Below are 12,873 nucleotides of genomic sequence, written 5' to 3' on the forward strand. Positions count from 1 at the left end.
AACTGGGTATCATCTACGGACTGATACCTCACCCCGTGCCCCTGGATGATCTCACTCAACGGTTTCGTGTAGATATTGAATAGCAGGGGGGAGAGGACCGACCACCAATCCTTTCTTTATCTTTTGGATGCTGAATGCATAATCGTCATTGTTGCAGCGCAGGCAACATCCCCATACCATAATCCGTGCCAGCTCCTTCTGAATTCCAGAAAGATTCACCAAATTTCTACAGTCTGTGCAATGCTTCAGATATAATTGGAGAAAAATGCCCTACCAATACTCCAGTACATGAAAACAGCATCCTGTCTATGACTCCATTAAAGCAGCCGCATTGTTTTCGGGAATTTTATTCGTGCTGTGTGTTAAAAAACATAGAAACATAGAAGTCTGATGGCAGAAAAAGACCTCATGGTCCATCTAGTCTGCCTTTATACTATTTCCTATATTTTATCTTACAATGGATATATGTTTATCCCAGGCATGTTTAAATTCAGTTACTGTGGATTTACCAACCACGTCTGCTGGAAGTTTGTTCCAAGGATCTACTACTCTTTCAGTAAAATATTTTCTCATGTTGCTTCTGATCTTTTCCCCAACTAACTTCAGATTGTGTCCCCTTGTTCTTGTGTTCACTTTCCTATTAAAAACACTTCCCTCCTGAACCTTATTTAACCCTTTAACATATTTAAATGTTTCGATCATGTCCCCCCTTTTCCTTCTGTCCTCCAGACTATACAGATTGGGTTCATGAAGTCTTTCCTAATATGTTTTATGCTTAAGACCTTCCACCATTCTTGTAGCCCGTCTTTGGACCCGTTCAATTTTGTCAATATCTTTTTGTAGGTGAGGTCTCCAGAACTGAACACAGTATTCCAAAAACAGAAGTTTTCCTTCGTGGGAAGCGCCGTATTAAAATGGACAACACTTCATAAAATGAGGAGTTCGTTTTATTTCACTTCTCAGAATCCAAAGACAATTTTTAAAGGATACTTTAAAAGGACGTTTAAAAGCACGATGCAAGTTTTACAAGCCCGCTTTTAAAAAAAGCAATTGCTCAGCAGTCTGGCTTACAGATTTAAAGCATAGACAACATGATTCAAAAATAAAAAATTTAAAAGAAGTCAAAATTAGGAGCGTAGAACTCAGACGAGAAAGTACACACATAAAAGACAAGACAAGTTCGTAGTACTGCATTCAGACGAGACCAGATTCTAAATGCACATGTATTTCGGCGATGCTTCTAAATGTGATTACACTTCGTAGAAAAGACAGCTAACTTTCCATACTCCATTTTCGTAATAAAAGGCAGGGAAAAAAGAACCCTGCCTACTAGGTTCGCATGGAAGGCCGTAGATTCAGGGACTTGGGTTTATCATTTCCCAGGAAGGAATCCTGAGCTTTTAAAGGCTTTAAGCCTCCAGCCCCTAAAGTCGGAGTCCGAATGGCCATTTTCCCCTTTATAAGCGAATGCTCCCATTGGAAATAGTTGCAGCCCTTTGTCTTCCGTTCGCATTTTCTCACCGGGCAGCTATAAAAGGCTCTCCCCTGATTAGGGCCACCGTTCGAAACGTTCAACCTTCGAGCTCTCCGGCCGCAACGGCATAACGGAGGGGTTACCCTCCCGGTTTCCGGTACCCTGAAAGTTGGGTTGAAATTGCCCGAAGAGCTCGAGAGGGCAGGAGAGACGCCAGACGGATTCGCTCCTGGAGTCAGGAACCTATTCAACGTTGGGCTTCCGTCCTTATAGATTCGGAAAGGCGTTTTTTTGCTGGGAGGCCAAGATTTGGGGCTGGAGGGCTTCCGTTTGGTGGCCGGAGGTGCGAGAAGATTTCGGTCCGGTGGGTTGGGAGGAGATGCTTCTGCCGTTACAGCTGGGAGCTTAAACGTAGACACGTCCGAAGGTTTGTCGGGAGCTCGGCCCGCGTTATAAATCGTCGTGTTTGGACTCTTGTAGACAACGCCTTTCGGGAGTTCCCTACTCGGAGGAGCATCCACCCTACTTTCATCTCCCCAAATCATCAATTTGTTCCTATCTTCCGTCACTAATACGCGTTTAGTTGGGGGGTTATCTTTTGAGGAGGGGGATTCTGGATCCGAGTCGTCTTCCTTTTCTGCTATGATGGCGACGTCCTCCCAGTCGGTCAATGTAGACAAGCACTCTGTAGTGGTGCTGATGTCGGTCTCGGATATGTTGATGGTGGGAAGAGTCGTGGGGACCAACACTAGCCTTCGATTGGGCGTCGAAGGGTTTGAAAGGAGTTGGCCCTGTCTTCCCCAACTTTGAAGGCTGGAAGGTCTATAGCAGGAGTGTTGAAGATTACCCAAAAGCCAATGGGGTCTTCCTACGGATGACGTTAGATTCCGCTTGGTGCCACGACGTTCCTCAGTCTTCACGCTCGTTCTAGACGTAAGAGACGTGTCCTCAAACAAGCCCACGTGGACTATCTCTTGTGGTGGTGGTTCTTCCTCCTTCCTCTTGACTTCTGGAGGAACCTCCTTCCCGCTTTCGTCCAAAGGTGATGCTTTGACAAGGCGAGGGATTCCCAAAGGGCCACCACCTCCAAATCTGGCCGGGGAATTCTTCGCTGAAGGCGCCTAAGGGTTCCATAAAGAAAGGAGGTCAACCAAATTCCTAGCCAGCGTGGCTTTCAAACAAGATCCCAAGTCGAAAGTTCTGTCCGTGAAATCTCGCTGGCTCAACGTTGACCAGTCCTACAGGCGCCGAGTAGAGAACCCACTAACCTTATCTAGGGATTTTGTGATTTTCATTACACACCCATCGCAAATCATCTTCCAAGCAAGGCGAGCTGTATTCCGAGAATCGTGCAGGCCTGGGGAAAACAAGTTAGAAAGGACTAATAAAATTATTCATCATTATTCGTGGCAGCACACACACATATTTTTGGCCCGCAAACCAAAAAAGGTTCACCATCACCGGATTATAATATACAGTGATACCTCGTCTTACAAACGCCTCGTCATACAAACTTTTCTTACAAACTATTTTCACCTTACAAACCCACCGCCGCAGCTGGGAAACCCCACCTCCGGACTTCCATGTTTTTGTGATGCTGCAGGGGAATCCCAGCAAAGGAATCCCAGCAGCACAAAAACGGGCACTTCGCTGGCAACGGAAGTCCAAAGGTGGGGTTTCCCAGCGAGGGGAGCCTCAGTGAAATCACAGCATTGCAAAAACACAGAGGTCCAGAGGTGGGGTTTCGAGGACTTCGGTGTTTTTGCGATGCTGCGATTTCACTGATGCTCCCTTTGCTGGGAAACCCCACCTCCGGACTTCCGTTGCCAGTGAAGTGCCCATTATTGCACTGCTGGGATTCCCCTGCAGCATCTCAAAAACACAGAAGTTCAGAGGTGGGGTTTCCCATGGAGGGGAGCCTCAGGAGAATCCCAGCAGTGCAAAAACGAGCGCTTCGGCTGGCAAAATGGGTGAATTTTGGGCTTGCACGCATTAATCGCTTTTCCATTGATTCCTATGGGAAACATTGTTTCGTCTTACAAACTTTTCACCTTAAGAACCTCGTCCCGGAACCAATTAAGTTTGTAAGACAAGGTATCACTGTAGTTACTTGCTGGCAACGTTATGTATTAAAGTCCAGTTAAATTGCATTCGACTCCAATTCATTTTAACTCACTTCTGTGCTTGCCAGCCTTTTTTTCCTGCATAAATACAAGATTCACTTCTCTGGTTTTTTTCAGAGGTTTCCTGTGATACTACACATAAATACTCACCAGAGTGCTCCCGTCCTTCAAAAGTGATACCCACGTCTTTCAATGCGCCATTTAAACCTTGGGGCTTCCTAGAGTAAAAACTCTGAGAAACAAAAGGATGAACATAAAACCCTGGTTATATCTGCCGTTTGGCTCAATTAAATATTTTTATTTATTTATTTATTTTTATTTATTGGATTTGTATGCCTCCCCTCTCCGTAGACTCGGGGCGGCTAACAACAGTAACAAAAAACAGCATGTAAATCCAATACTAAAACAACTAAAAAACCCTTATTGTAAAACCAAACATCCATCCATACAAACATACCATGCATGAATTGTAAAGGCCTAGGGGGAAAGAATACCTCAGTTCCCCCATGCCTGATGGCAGGGGTGGGTTTTAAGGAGCTTACGAAAGGCAAGGAGGGTGGGGGCAATTCTAATCTCCGGGGGGAGTTGGTTCCAGAGGGCCGGGGCCACCACAGAGAAGGCTAAATTAAATTAAATATAAATTGCTGAGGGCTCTCTAGGCCAGTGTTTACTCAGTCTTGACCATGTTAAGATAGCTGGATGTTTCTGGATTAAATTCGACACCCCCCAGAGTCCCTCTTTGAGAGAGCTAGATTGTTAAGAAGTGGGAAATATAAACAAATAACATAGAAACATAGAAGATTGACGGCAGAAAAAGACCTCATAGTCCATCTAGTCTGCCCTTATACTATTTTCTGTATTATTATCTTAGGCTGGATAGATGTTTATCCCAGGCATGTCTAAATTCACTGTGGATTTGCCAACCCCGTCTGCTGGAAGTTTGTTCCAAGCATCTACTACTCTTTCGGTCAAATAATATTTTCTCACGTTGTTTCTGATCTTTCCCCCAACTAACCTCGGATTGTGCCTTGTTCTTGTGTTCACTTTCTATTAAAAACACTTCCCTCTTGAACCTTATTTAACCCTTTGACATATTTAAATGTTTCGATCTTATCCCCACTTTCCCTTCTGTCCTCCAGATTATACAGATAGAAACATAGAAACATAGAATTCTGACAGCAGAAAAAGACCTCCTGGTCCATCTAGTCTGCCCTTATACTATTTTCTGTATTTTGTCTTAGGATGGATATATGTTTATCCCAGGCATGTTTAAATTCAGTTACTGTGGATTTATCTACCACGTCTGCTGGAAGTTTATTCCATGGATCTACTACTCTTTCAGTAAAATAATATTTTCTCATGTTGCTTTTGATCTTTCCCCCGATTGAGTTCCTGAAGTTTTTCCTGATAAGTTTGATGCTTAAGACCTTCCACCATTTTTGTCGCCCATCTTTGGACCAGTTCAATTTTATCAGCGTGAATGTATAGCTTCTTGTTATGAAGGCTCACCTTGTAAGTGGCTCGTAGGTCAATCCAAGAATTTAAAATATTAGGCTTCCTTAGCTGTTTTCTTTTACATTCATAGTGCAGGCAAATTCCCAGGTCCCAATCTGCATAAAAACAAATGTTCATAAAGGCTTTCCATTTCCTTCCTTTCTTCCTTCCTTCCTTCCTTCCTTCTTTATTTATTTATTAGATTTGTATGCCGCCCCTCTCCGTAGACTCGGGGCGGCTCACAACACAATAAAACAGTTCATGACAAATCTAATAATTTACAATTTAAAATATTTTTAAAAATCCATTATTAAGCAGACATACATACAAACATACCAAACATAAATTATATAGGCCCGGGGGAAATATCTCAGTTCCCCCATGCCTGACGACAAAGGTGGGTTTTGAGGAGTTTACGAAAGGCAAGGAGGGTAGGGGCAGTCCCAATCTCTGGGGGGAGCTGGTTCCAGAGAGTCGGGGCCGCCACAGAGAAGGCTCTTCCCCTGGGGCCCGCCAACCGACATTGTTTAGTTTGATTGCCCCCTCCATCGTTTTTCACCCTCAGTGTGAAATTTTCCTTATGTGCAACGAGTCTGCGGAGAGGGGCGGCATACAAATCTAAATAATAAATAAAATAAATGATTCTGTGCAATAGAAACATGAAGACCAAAAGCAAGAGGAAGCGGTCTGATTTAGCCATCTGATTGCCCAGTCCACTTGTGAAGGGTGCACGACAATAATCCAAGTTCATAGAACAATGGAAACCTAAATAAAACCCACCACTTTCTGGGACATAATTCTGGAATTCACAATTCTTAAACCAAAGGTGCTTAGCAATGTAAATTATTTGTTTTCCTTTTTATACTGCACACTTATAGTCCTAATGTCAGATCATGCCATGTCTACAGGGCTAAAGGATTTCTGATTCCCTTGAGCAAGCTTCTAGTCCTTATGAAGGTGGGAAATCCATGAAAATACACAGCAAAGGGGGAATGCAGAGAGCAGCAACAGGGTTTTTACCAGCACCATTCGACGGTGGAACAATTAGTCCATGGAATAATTTTTCTCTAGACCTTTTGAATGCTCCAACATTGAAAGTTTTAAAGAAGATTGGACAAGCAGGGGGTTAGACTAGAAGACCTCCAAGGTCCTTTCCAGAAAAATAACCAATTATGGTTGGTCTCAAAAACTTAAGTGAAAGACAGAACTGGTTATTATTTGAATATTTCAAAATCTCTTTTGGAGTCAAAAGTCAAAAACCATCACAAAATAACAGTTTTTCCATTTTATTATCAGGGAAACCACAGTCTTTAATCTGAGCCTGCTGAGCAAGGAAGAAAGAGCAAAGTTTATCATAGATAAATGTTAGGAATTTACCTGACCACGTAACAAAGGCACATAATTTTTCTTCGGGTGCAGCAGAAGTCAAACCAAAAACAATACTTTTCTCCTGCTGGATCTTGTAAATCCACTTAGAAAATTGGGATAGGCTTATATGCAGTGGGACCCCTTCATCAACTTGATTCTTTATTCAAAGAAAAAAAGGTCATACTGATCACATTTAGAATCTAGATTTAAATTTGGGTTCATCGAGACCGATATTGATATTTCTGACTGGACCATAAAGTAAAGTTTTTCAGACATCGTGTAAGAAGCAAAAACCCCCAACAATCCTCTAATACACAAAATGGTGAAAACAACCAATACATATTGGTAAATAGGTCAGTAAAATGAGGACCCAGATTGTTGGGGGCAATATGCTTATTCTCTGTAAACCCTTAGAGAGGTCTGTAAAGCACTGTGAAGAGGTATATAAATCTAAATAATAATAATAATAATAATAATAATAATAATAATAATTTATTAGATTTGTATGCCGCCCCTCTCCGAAGACTCGGGGCAGCTCACAACAACGATAAAAACAATATTATAATGGCACAAATCTAATATTAAAAAACTAAAAACCCTATCATAATAAAAAACCAAACAGCCCATACATACCAAACATAAATTATAATAAGCCTGGGGGAAAGATGTCTCAAATCCCCCATGCCTGGCGGTATAGGTGGGTCTTAAGTAGTTTACGGAAGACAAGGAGGGTGGGAGCAGTTCTAATCTCCGGGGGGAGTTGATTCCAGAGGGCCAGGGCCGCCACAGATAAGGCTCTTCCCCTGGGGCCTGCCAGACGACATTGTTTAGTCGACAGGACCCAGAGAAGGCCAACTCTGTGGGACCTTATCGGCCGCTGGGATTCGTGCAGTAGCAGGCGGTTCCGGAGGTACTCTGGTCCAATGCCATGTAGGGCTTTAAATGCTAATGCTATTGCTATATCCATTTTTATTTTTATTTCCAAGATCTCAATTAATATAAATTAGGGCCACTTTAATAAAGAGAAATGAACAGCTGAGAATGGAAAGAATTTTAAATCAATTTTGAAAATGAATTAAAAATTAAAACTTTTTCAGTGGTTGCTATAAGCTGGAAGCATCAAGGAAAAGTCATATTGTGATGATAAAAGAAATACATTCAAGCCAGCAAGCAAATTCCTTCAAGAACATTCATCATAATTAAGGAAAGCAAGCTTCAAAATAAAATAAAACTAGCAAACTCTGACCACGATCTATTGAAATGATTATACCTGTTTTATTCCAGTTAGCTCAGTACAAAATTCAGAGAGAGTCGGATGTTCCTGGGGCTGGACGTACATATGAAATTCAGTCTCAATTTCTCCATTTGAGGTGTTCAAGAGAACTGCTGGAAATTCAACTACGAAAGAAAGAAAGAAAGAAAGAAAGAGAGAGAGAGAGAGAAAGGAAAGAAAGAGAGAAAGAAAGAAAGAAAGAAAGAAAGAAAGAGAGAGTGAGAAAGGAAAGAAAGAGAGAGAGAGAGAAAGAAAGAAAGAGAGAGAGAGAAAGGAAAGAAAGAGAGAGAGAAAGAAAGAGAAAGAAAGAAAGAAAGAAAGAAAGAAAGAAAGAAAGAAAGAAAGAAAGAAAGAAAGAAAGAAAGAAAGAAAAAGATTACAGGTAGTTCTCGATTTATGACATTTGTTAAGTTTTACAACTTTTCTTATAACAGTGAACTGAATAACTGCAAATCTTAAGTTAGTAATTTGTTTAAGTGAATCTGGTTTCCCCATTGATTTTACTTGTTCAGAAGGTCGCAAAAAGATATCATATGACCCCAGGAAAACGCAACCGTCGTAAATATAAACCAGCTGCCAAGCATTTAAATTTTGATTGCGTGATCAAGAAGATGCCATAATGGTCATTAAGTGTGAAAAACAGTCATTAAGTCACTTTTTAAAGTGTCATTGTAACTTTGAACGATCAGTAAATGAATGATATGTGTTAATAACTCCCTGCGTTTGCATGAACTACGTTCAAGCCTTCTCTTTCGTTTCTCCCCTCTCCCCAATTCATATGGAAGCAATTATTAAAACAATTAAAGCTTAGCTTACTTATTTCTTGACATCTCCGGACATCCTTCCAGCAGGTAGACTCAAAATCAATAATTATCAAGTAGTCAAACAGCTGCCCTGAAATAGCAATAACATTTAGACTTATATACCATTTCATAGTGCTTTTACAACCCTCTCTAAGCAGTTTACACAACATCATCATCATCATCATCATCATCATCATCATCATAATTTATTGGATTTGTATGCCGCCCCTCTCTGTAGACTCGGGGCGGCTAACAACAATGATAAAAACAGCAGGTGACAATCCAATAATAAAACAACTAAAAACCCTTATTATAAAACCAAACATACACACAGACATACCATGCATAACTTGTAATGGCCTAGGGGGAAGGAATATCTCAACTCCCCCATGCCTGGCGGTATAAATGAGTCTTGAGTAGTTTACGAAAGACAGGGAGGATGGGGGCAATTCAAATCTCCGGGGGGGATTTGTTTCCAGAGGGCCAGGGCCACCACAGAGAAGGCTCTTCCCCTGGGGCCCGCCAAATGACATTGTTTAGTCGACGGGACCCGGAGAAGGCCAACTCTGTGGGACCTTATCAGTCGCTGGGATTCAGACTCACCATATTGCCTCCAACAATCTGGGTCCTCATTTTACCCACCTCGGAAGGATGGAAGGCTGAGTCAACCTTGATTTGTACTTTGTATATTGTATTGTATATTGTATTGCTTTTGTTGGGAGCTACCCCAAGTCTTCGGAGAGGGGCGGCATACAAATCTAATAAAACTTAAACTTGAGCCGGTTCTGAACTGCTAAACTGCTGAACTACAGCTAGTAGTTAGCTGAAGTAGCCTGCAGTGCTGAACTCTAACCACTGCGCCACGCCAGCAACACCCCCCCCCCCCGCCCAAAATCATATTATTTCATTGTCATAACCCACAAAAAACAACAAACACTGGTTTTAAGAAATAAAAATACTCACGCAGCTTGCTTTGGTTGTGACTTTGGCCACCAGGAGAAGGTTTGGAAACACTTTGAATAATGCCTAGTTGCCTATCAAACCAAGAGATAAAATCAGTTATTCCAATTTTACAGCGTTAAAACAAAGTTTCCATCAGGATGCAATTCGAAGCCATTCCTGTTGATATTTTTCCATGGCAATTTTTAAGACCTGTGGACTTCAACTCCCAGAATTCCCCAGTAGCTCTGCTGCCTGGGGAATTCTGGGAATTGAAGTCCACAAGTCTTGCCCGGTTTGAGAAACCCTGCTCTAATGATAGGAGTTGGCTAGGAAGTTCTGGGAGTTTCAGGTCCCTAGTTGCTAAGGTTAGACAGATTAAAATGCAGTAAGGCCATTGCATTTTAATGAATTAGGGTCTGTGCTGCCCTGAGGGGGATTCTGGGAATTGAAGTCCACAAGTCTTAAAGTTGCCAAGAATAGACAACCCGGGTCTAAAAGTACAAAACTTGGCTGGTGAAATTCTGGGAGTGGAAGTCAAGGTTAGACAAGTTCAAATGCAGTAAGACTATTGCAATTGAATGAATTAGGGTCCATACTGTCCAGGGGATTCTGGGAATTGAAGTCCACAAGTCTTAAAAGTTGCCAAGAATAGACAGCGCCTGATCTAAAGTTACAAAACCCAGCTGGGGAAATTCTGGAAGTTGTCCTCAAATCTTAAAGTTGCTAAGTTTAGACAGATTAAAATGCAGTAGGGCTATTGCATTGTAATGAATTAGGGTCCATGCTGCCCGGGGGATTCTGGGAATTGAAGTCCACAAGTCTTAAAAGTGGCCTAGAATAGACAACCCTGGTCTAAAGATACAAAACCCAGCTGGGGAAATTCTGAGAGTTTGAGGTCCCCAAATCCTTAAAGTTGCCAAGATTGGACAAACCCTAATGTAAAGCTACTGCATTTTAATGAATTGGGGTGGGTGGGTTTCTTGCTGTCTGGGGGATTCTGGGAATTGAAGTCCACAGGTCTTAAAGGGCCGACAATTGGACCCTTGTGCCCTACAGCTCGGTCCAAACATGGGGGGGCGGAGGTGTCCCGTCTTCCTTGCAGCCCCAACAGACGCTACCTGAACCCCTTACCTGGCCAGCTGCCTGGTCGCCATGGCAACCGCCTCCCCGAGCCCTGCGCCCCACCCTGCTGGCTGGCTTTACTCCGCCATTTCAAACCTCCCGCCGCCGAGCAGGCCCCGCCTCCTCCTCCTCCTTCCCCTCGATGCTTTCGGCTGATTGACTAAGGAGGTCTGCCCGCCGCTTTTCGAATCCGAAAGGCGCTTCCTCCCCTAAGGCTCGTGAATGGGGAGTGGGGGTGGCTCAGACCCGGGCAGACGATCGCCGAGCAAGGATTCCTTCTCGATTGAGGAAAAGCTTCCTTTAAGAGTAGAGTGGAAGAATACAGGTCAGGCTTCCCATTATTTTCATTTATCCTCCTTTTTTTAAAAATAGGGAGAAAGGGTGTTTGCAAGGAAGGGTTCTCCCAGGTTCAGCGCTCGGAGGCGGTTGCTTTGCAAGGGAGAGAAGGAAGTGCGCAACTTCTCCCTTACACGTGTTTGCAGGCTCCCACATGGTTGCAAACCCCTAAACTAGAGCGTTGCACGGATGCAGCCAAAGGAATGATCCACGTACCAGTTGAAAGCAGCCTGCTTCCAGCTTTAAACCTGCTGCTTTTACAGTGCTGGGCCCTCTACTATCTCCATAAACCCTTAGCCAGATTTTAAAATCAAGAGGAATTTGTTGATCTCCCATCTGGCTGGGGATTATGGGACCTGTTACCCCCGCAGGCGAGGCTGGATGCTGAGAGCTGCTTTTTAAATTTTACATGCTGTATATTCCTCCTTGAAAATCTGGGGGTTTAATGTCCATCTTCTCTTTCCCCCCCCCTTGGCTTCATATTATTTCAAGGAGGTTATGGTCTGTCTGTCTGTCTGTCTGTTTGTCTATCTACCTATCTATCTATCTATCTATCTATCTATCTATCTATCTATCTATCTATCTATCTATCCAATCTATCTATCTATCTATCCTATCTATCTATCTATCTATCTATCTATCTATCTATCTATCTATCTTTAATTCGTCTTCTATGCTGTCCAATCCCGAAGCACCTCATTAAAAATCCATTACAGAACAATCGCTACAACTTTTATACATACCATTCATACGATTTAGCCATGATGGTTATTAGTTCATGGCACCCAGGCCTGCCGGCAAACCAGGTCTTCGTGGCCTTGCGTAAGGCCAGTAGGGTGGGAGCAGTAAGGACATCGGGGGGCAGTTGATTCCATAGAACCGGGGCAGCCCCCAAAAAGGCCCTCTCCTGCGGTCCCGCCAACCTGCATTGCTTAGTCAACGGGACCTGGAGGAGGCCAACTCTGAGATCTTATTGGTCTCTGGAAGATATGCGACAAGATGATTTGATGAAGAAAGTCATATTACTGTATGGAGGGGGAAAAAATATTTGCATCTCTGGTGGGATGGGTGGCAATAAAATTCGATAGGATTAGAGAAGACTAGATATTGATGGATGATATATAGATATGGATGGATGGAGACAAATAGATAGGTATAAATAGATGGTAGATAGATAAATAATTCCCCTTAATTTAAGTGATCCAACATTGCTGGTTGCCTTGCTTACAGATGTTTTCCCTTTAATTTATTCTTTTTTTAAAATCCTTTACTGTGTTGCTCTTTCTGTTTCACACCCGAAGAGAGATTTATAAATAAAATGGCGGCACAAACTCACGGAGTTGTAAAGAAAAGATGTTATGAAGATGAGGAAACTGCAGGAGAGAACCGGAAAGCTAAAAGAAAGAGGAAGATCGACAAAAATGACATTGATTCAAATCTTCAGAAAGTTAAACCTTCCAGTGAGGTAAGGTTTGTTTATGGATATATTATTCCAGAGTATTTGCAATTGTGGCATGTTTTAGTTTATTTTTTTTATATTAATGGGTTTTTAATTGTTTTTAGTATTATTGGATTATTATTGTACGCTGTTTTATGATTGCTGTTAGCCGCCCCGAGTCTTCGGAGAGGGGTGGCATATAAATCCAATAAATATAAATATATATTATATATATATATATATATATATATCCCCCCCATAAATTTTAAAAAATACCAATTTAATTATTAGGTAGAGTTTTCCAAATGTTTTTCTGGCTCTGTTTTAGTTCATGTCTTTTTTTAAAAAAAATGTATTCTTCTAAGTGGTTTGCTGTAGAGGGTTTTAGTCTGTGTTATATTTTTAATGCTTCACTTCATTGTTTATATCCATGAATCATTAAGTTATAATTAGAATGATGTGTTATTCCAGTAGGCTGCTTCTTGTATCTTTCTCAGCTT

General features: G+C 42.1%; 2 protein-coding genes across 2 annotated transcripts in view; one reads left to right on the forward strand and one right to left on the reverse strand.

Annotated features, from left to right (window-relative positions):
* Positions 1 to 929: 929 nt before the first annotated feature.
* ERI2 (ERI1 exoribonuclease family member 2) lies at positions 930 to 10,743 on the reverse strand. The gene is made up of 9 exons (XM_070761226.1): positions 10,609 to 10,743; positions 9,499 to 9,569; positions 8,549 to 8,626; positions 7,730 to 7,857; positions 6,469 to 6,616; positions 5,107 to 5,207; positions 3,748 to 3,829; positions 2,743 to 2,831; positions 930 to 2,595 (listed from the first exon to the last, which is right to left on the reverse strand). Exons 1-9 carry the CDS (start codon positions 10,629 to 10,631, stop codon positions 1,330 to 1,332), a joined length of 1,986 nt encoding a protein of 661 aa, XP_070617327.1. The 5' UTR covers positions 10,632 to 10,743; the 3' UTR covers positions 930 to 1,329.
* An 86-nt stretch (positions 10,744 to 10,829) lies between these two features.
* REXO5 (RNA exonuclease 5) overlaps positions 10,830 to 12,873 on the forward strand; it is a 37,666-nt gene continuing 35,622 nt past the window's right edge. Inside the window, exons 1-2 of the mRNA XM_070761185.1 lie at positions 10,830 to 10,924; positions 12,237 to 12,400. Coding sequence (XP_070617286.1) covers positions 12,254 to 12,400 — 147 coding nt within the window. The 5' untranslated portion in view covers positions 10,830 to 10,924; positions 12,237 to 12,253. The remainder of the gene's footprint in view (positions 10,925 to 12,236; positions 12,401 to 12,873) is intronic.

Source organism: Erythrolamprus reginae, chromosome 9 (genome assembly GCF_031021105.1).
Source record: "Erythrolamprus reginae isolate rEryReg1 chromosome 9, rEryReg1.hap1, whole genome shotgun sequence".
Classification (NCBI taxonomy): domain Eukaryota; kingdom Metazoa; phylum Chordata; class Lepidosauria; order Squamata; family Dipsadidae; genus Erythrolamprus; species Erythrolamprus reginae.

Bases quoted from the DNA above. Each gene is read 5' to 3' on its own strand.
- ERI2 (XM_070761226.1), bottom strand. From the start codon at position 10,631: ATGGCGACCAGGCAGCTGGCCAG. The intron at 7,858-8,548 runs GTAAGCTAAGCT...TTTCTTTCGTAG, and splicing joins CCGGAGATGTCAAGAAATAA to TTGAATTTCCAGCAGTTCTC. The intron at 6,617-7,729 runs GTATAATCATTT...CTTTGAATAAAG, and splicing joins AGCTAACTGGAATAAAACAG to AATCAAGTTGATGAAGGGGT.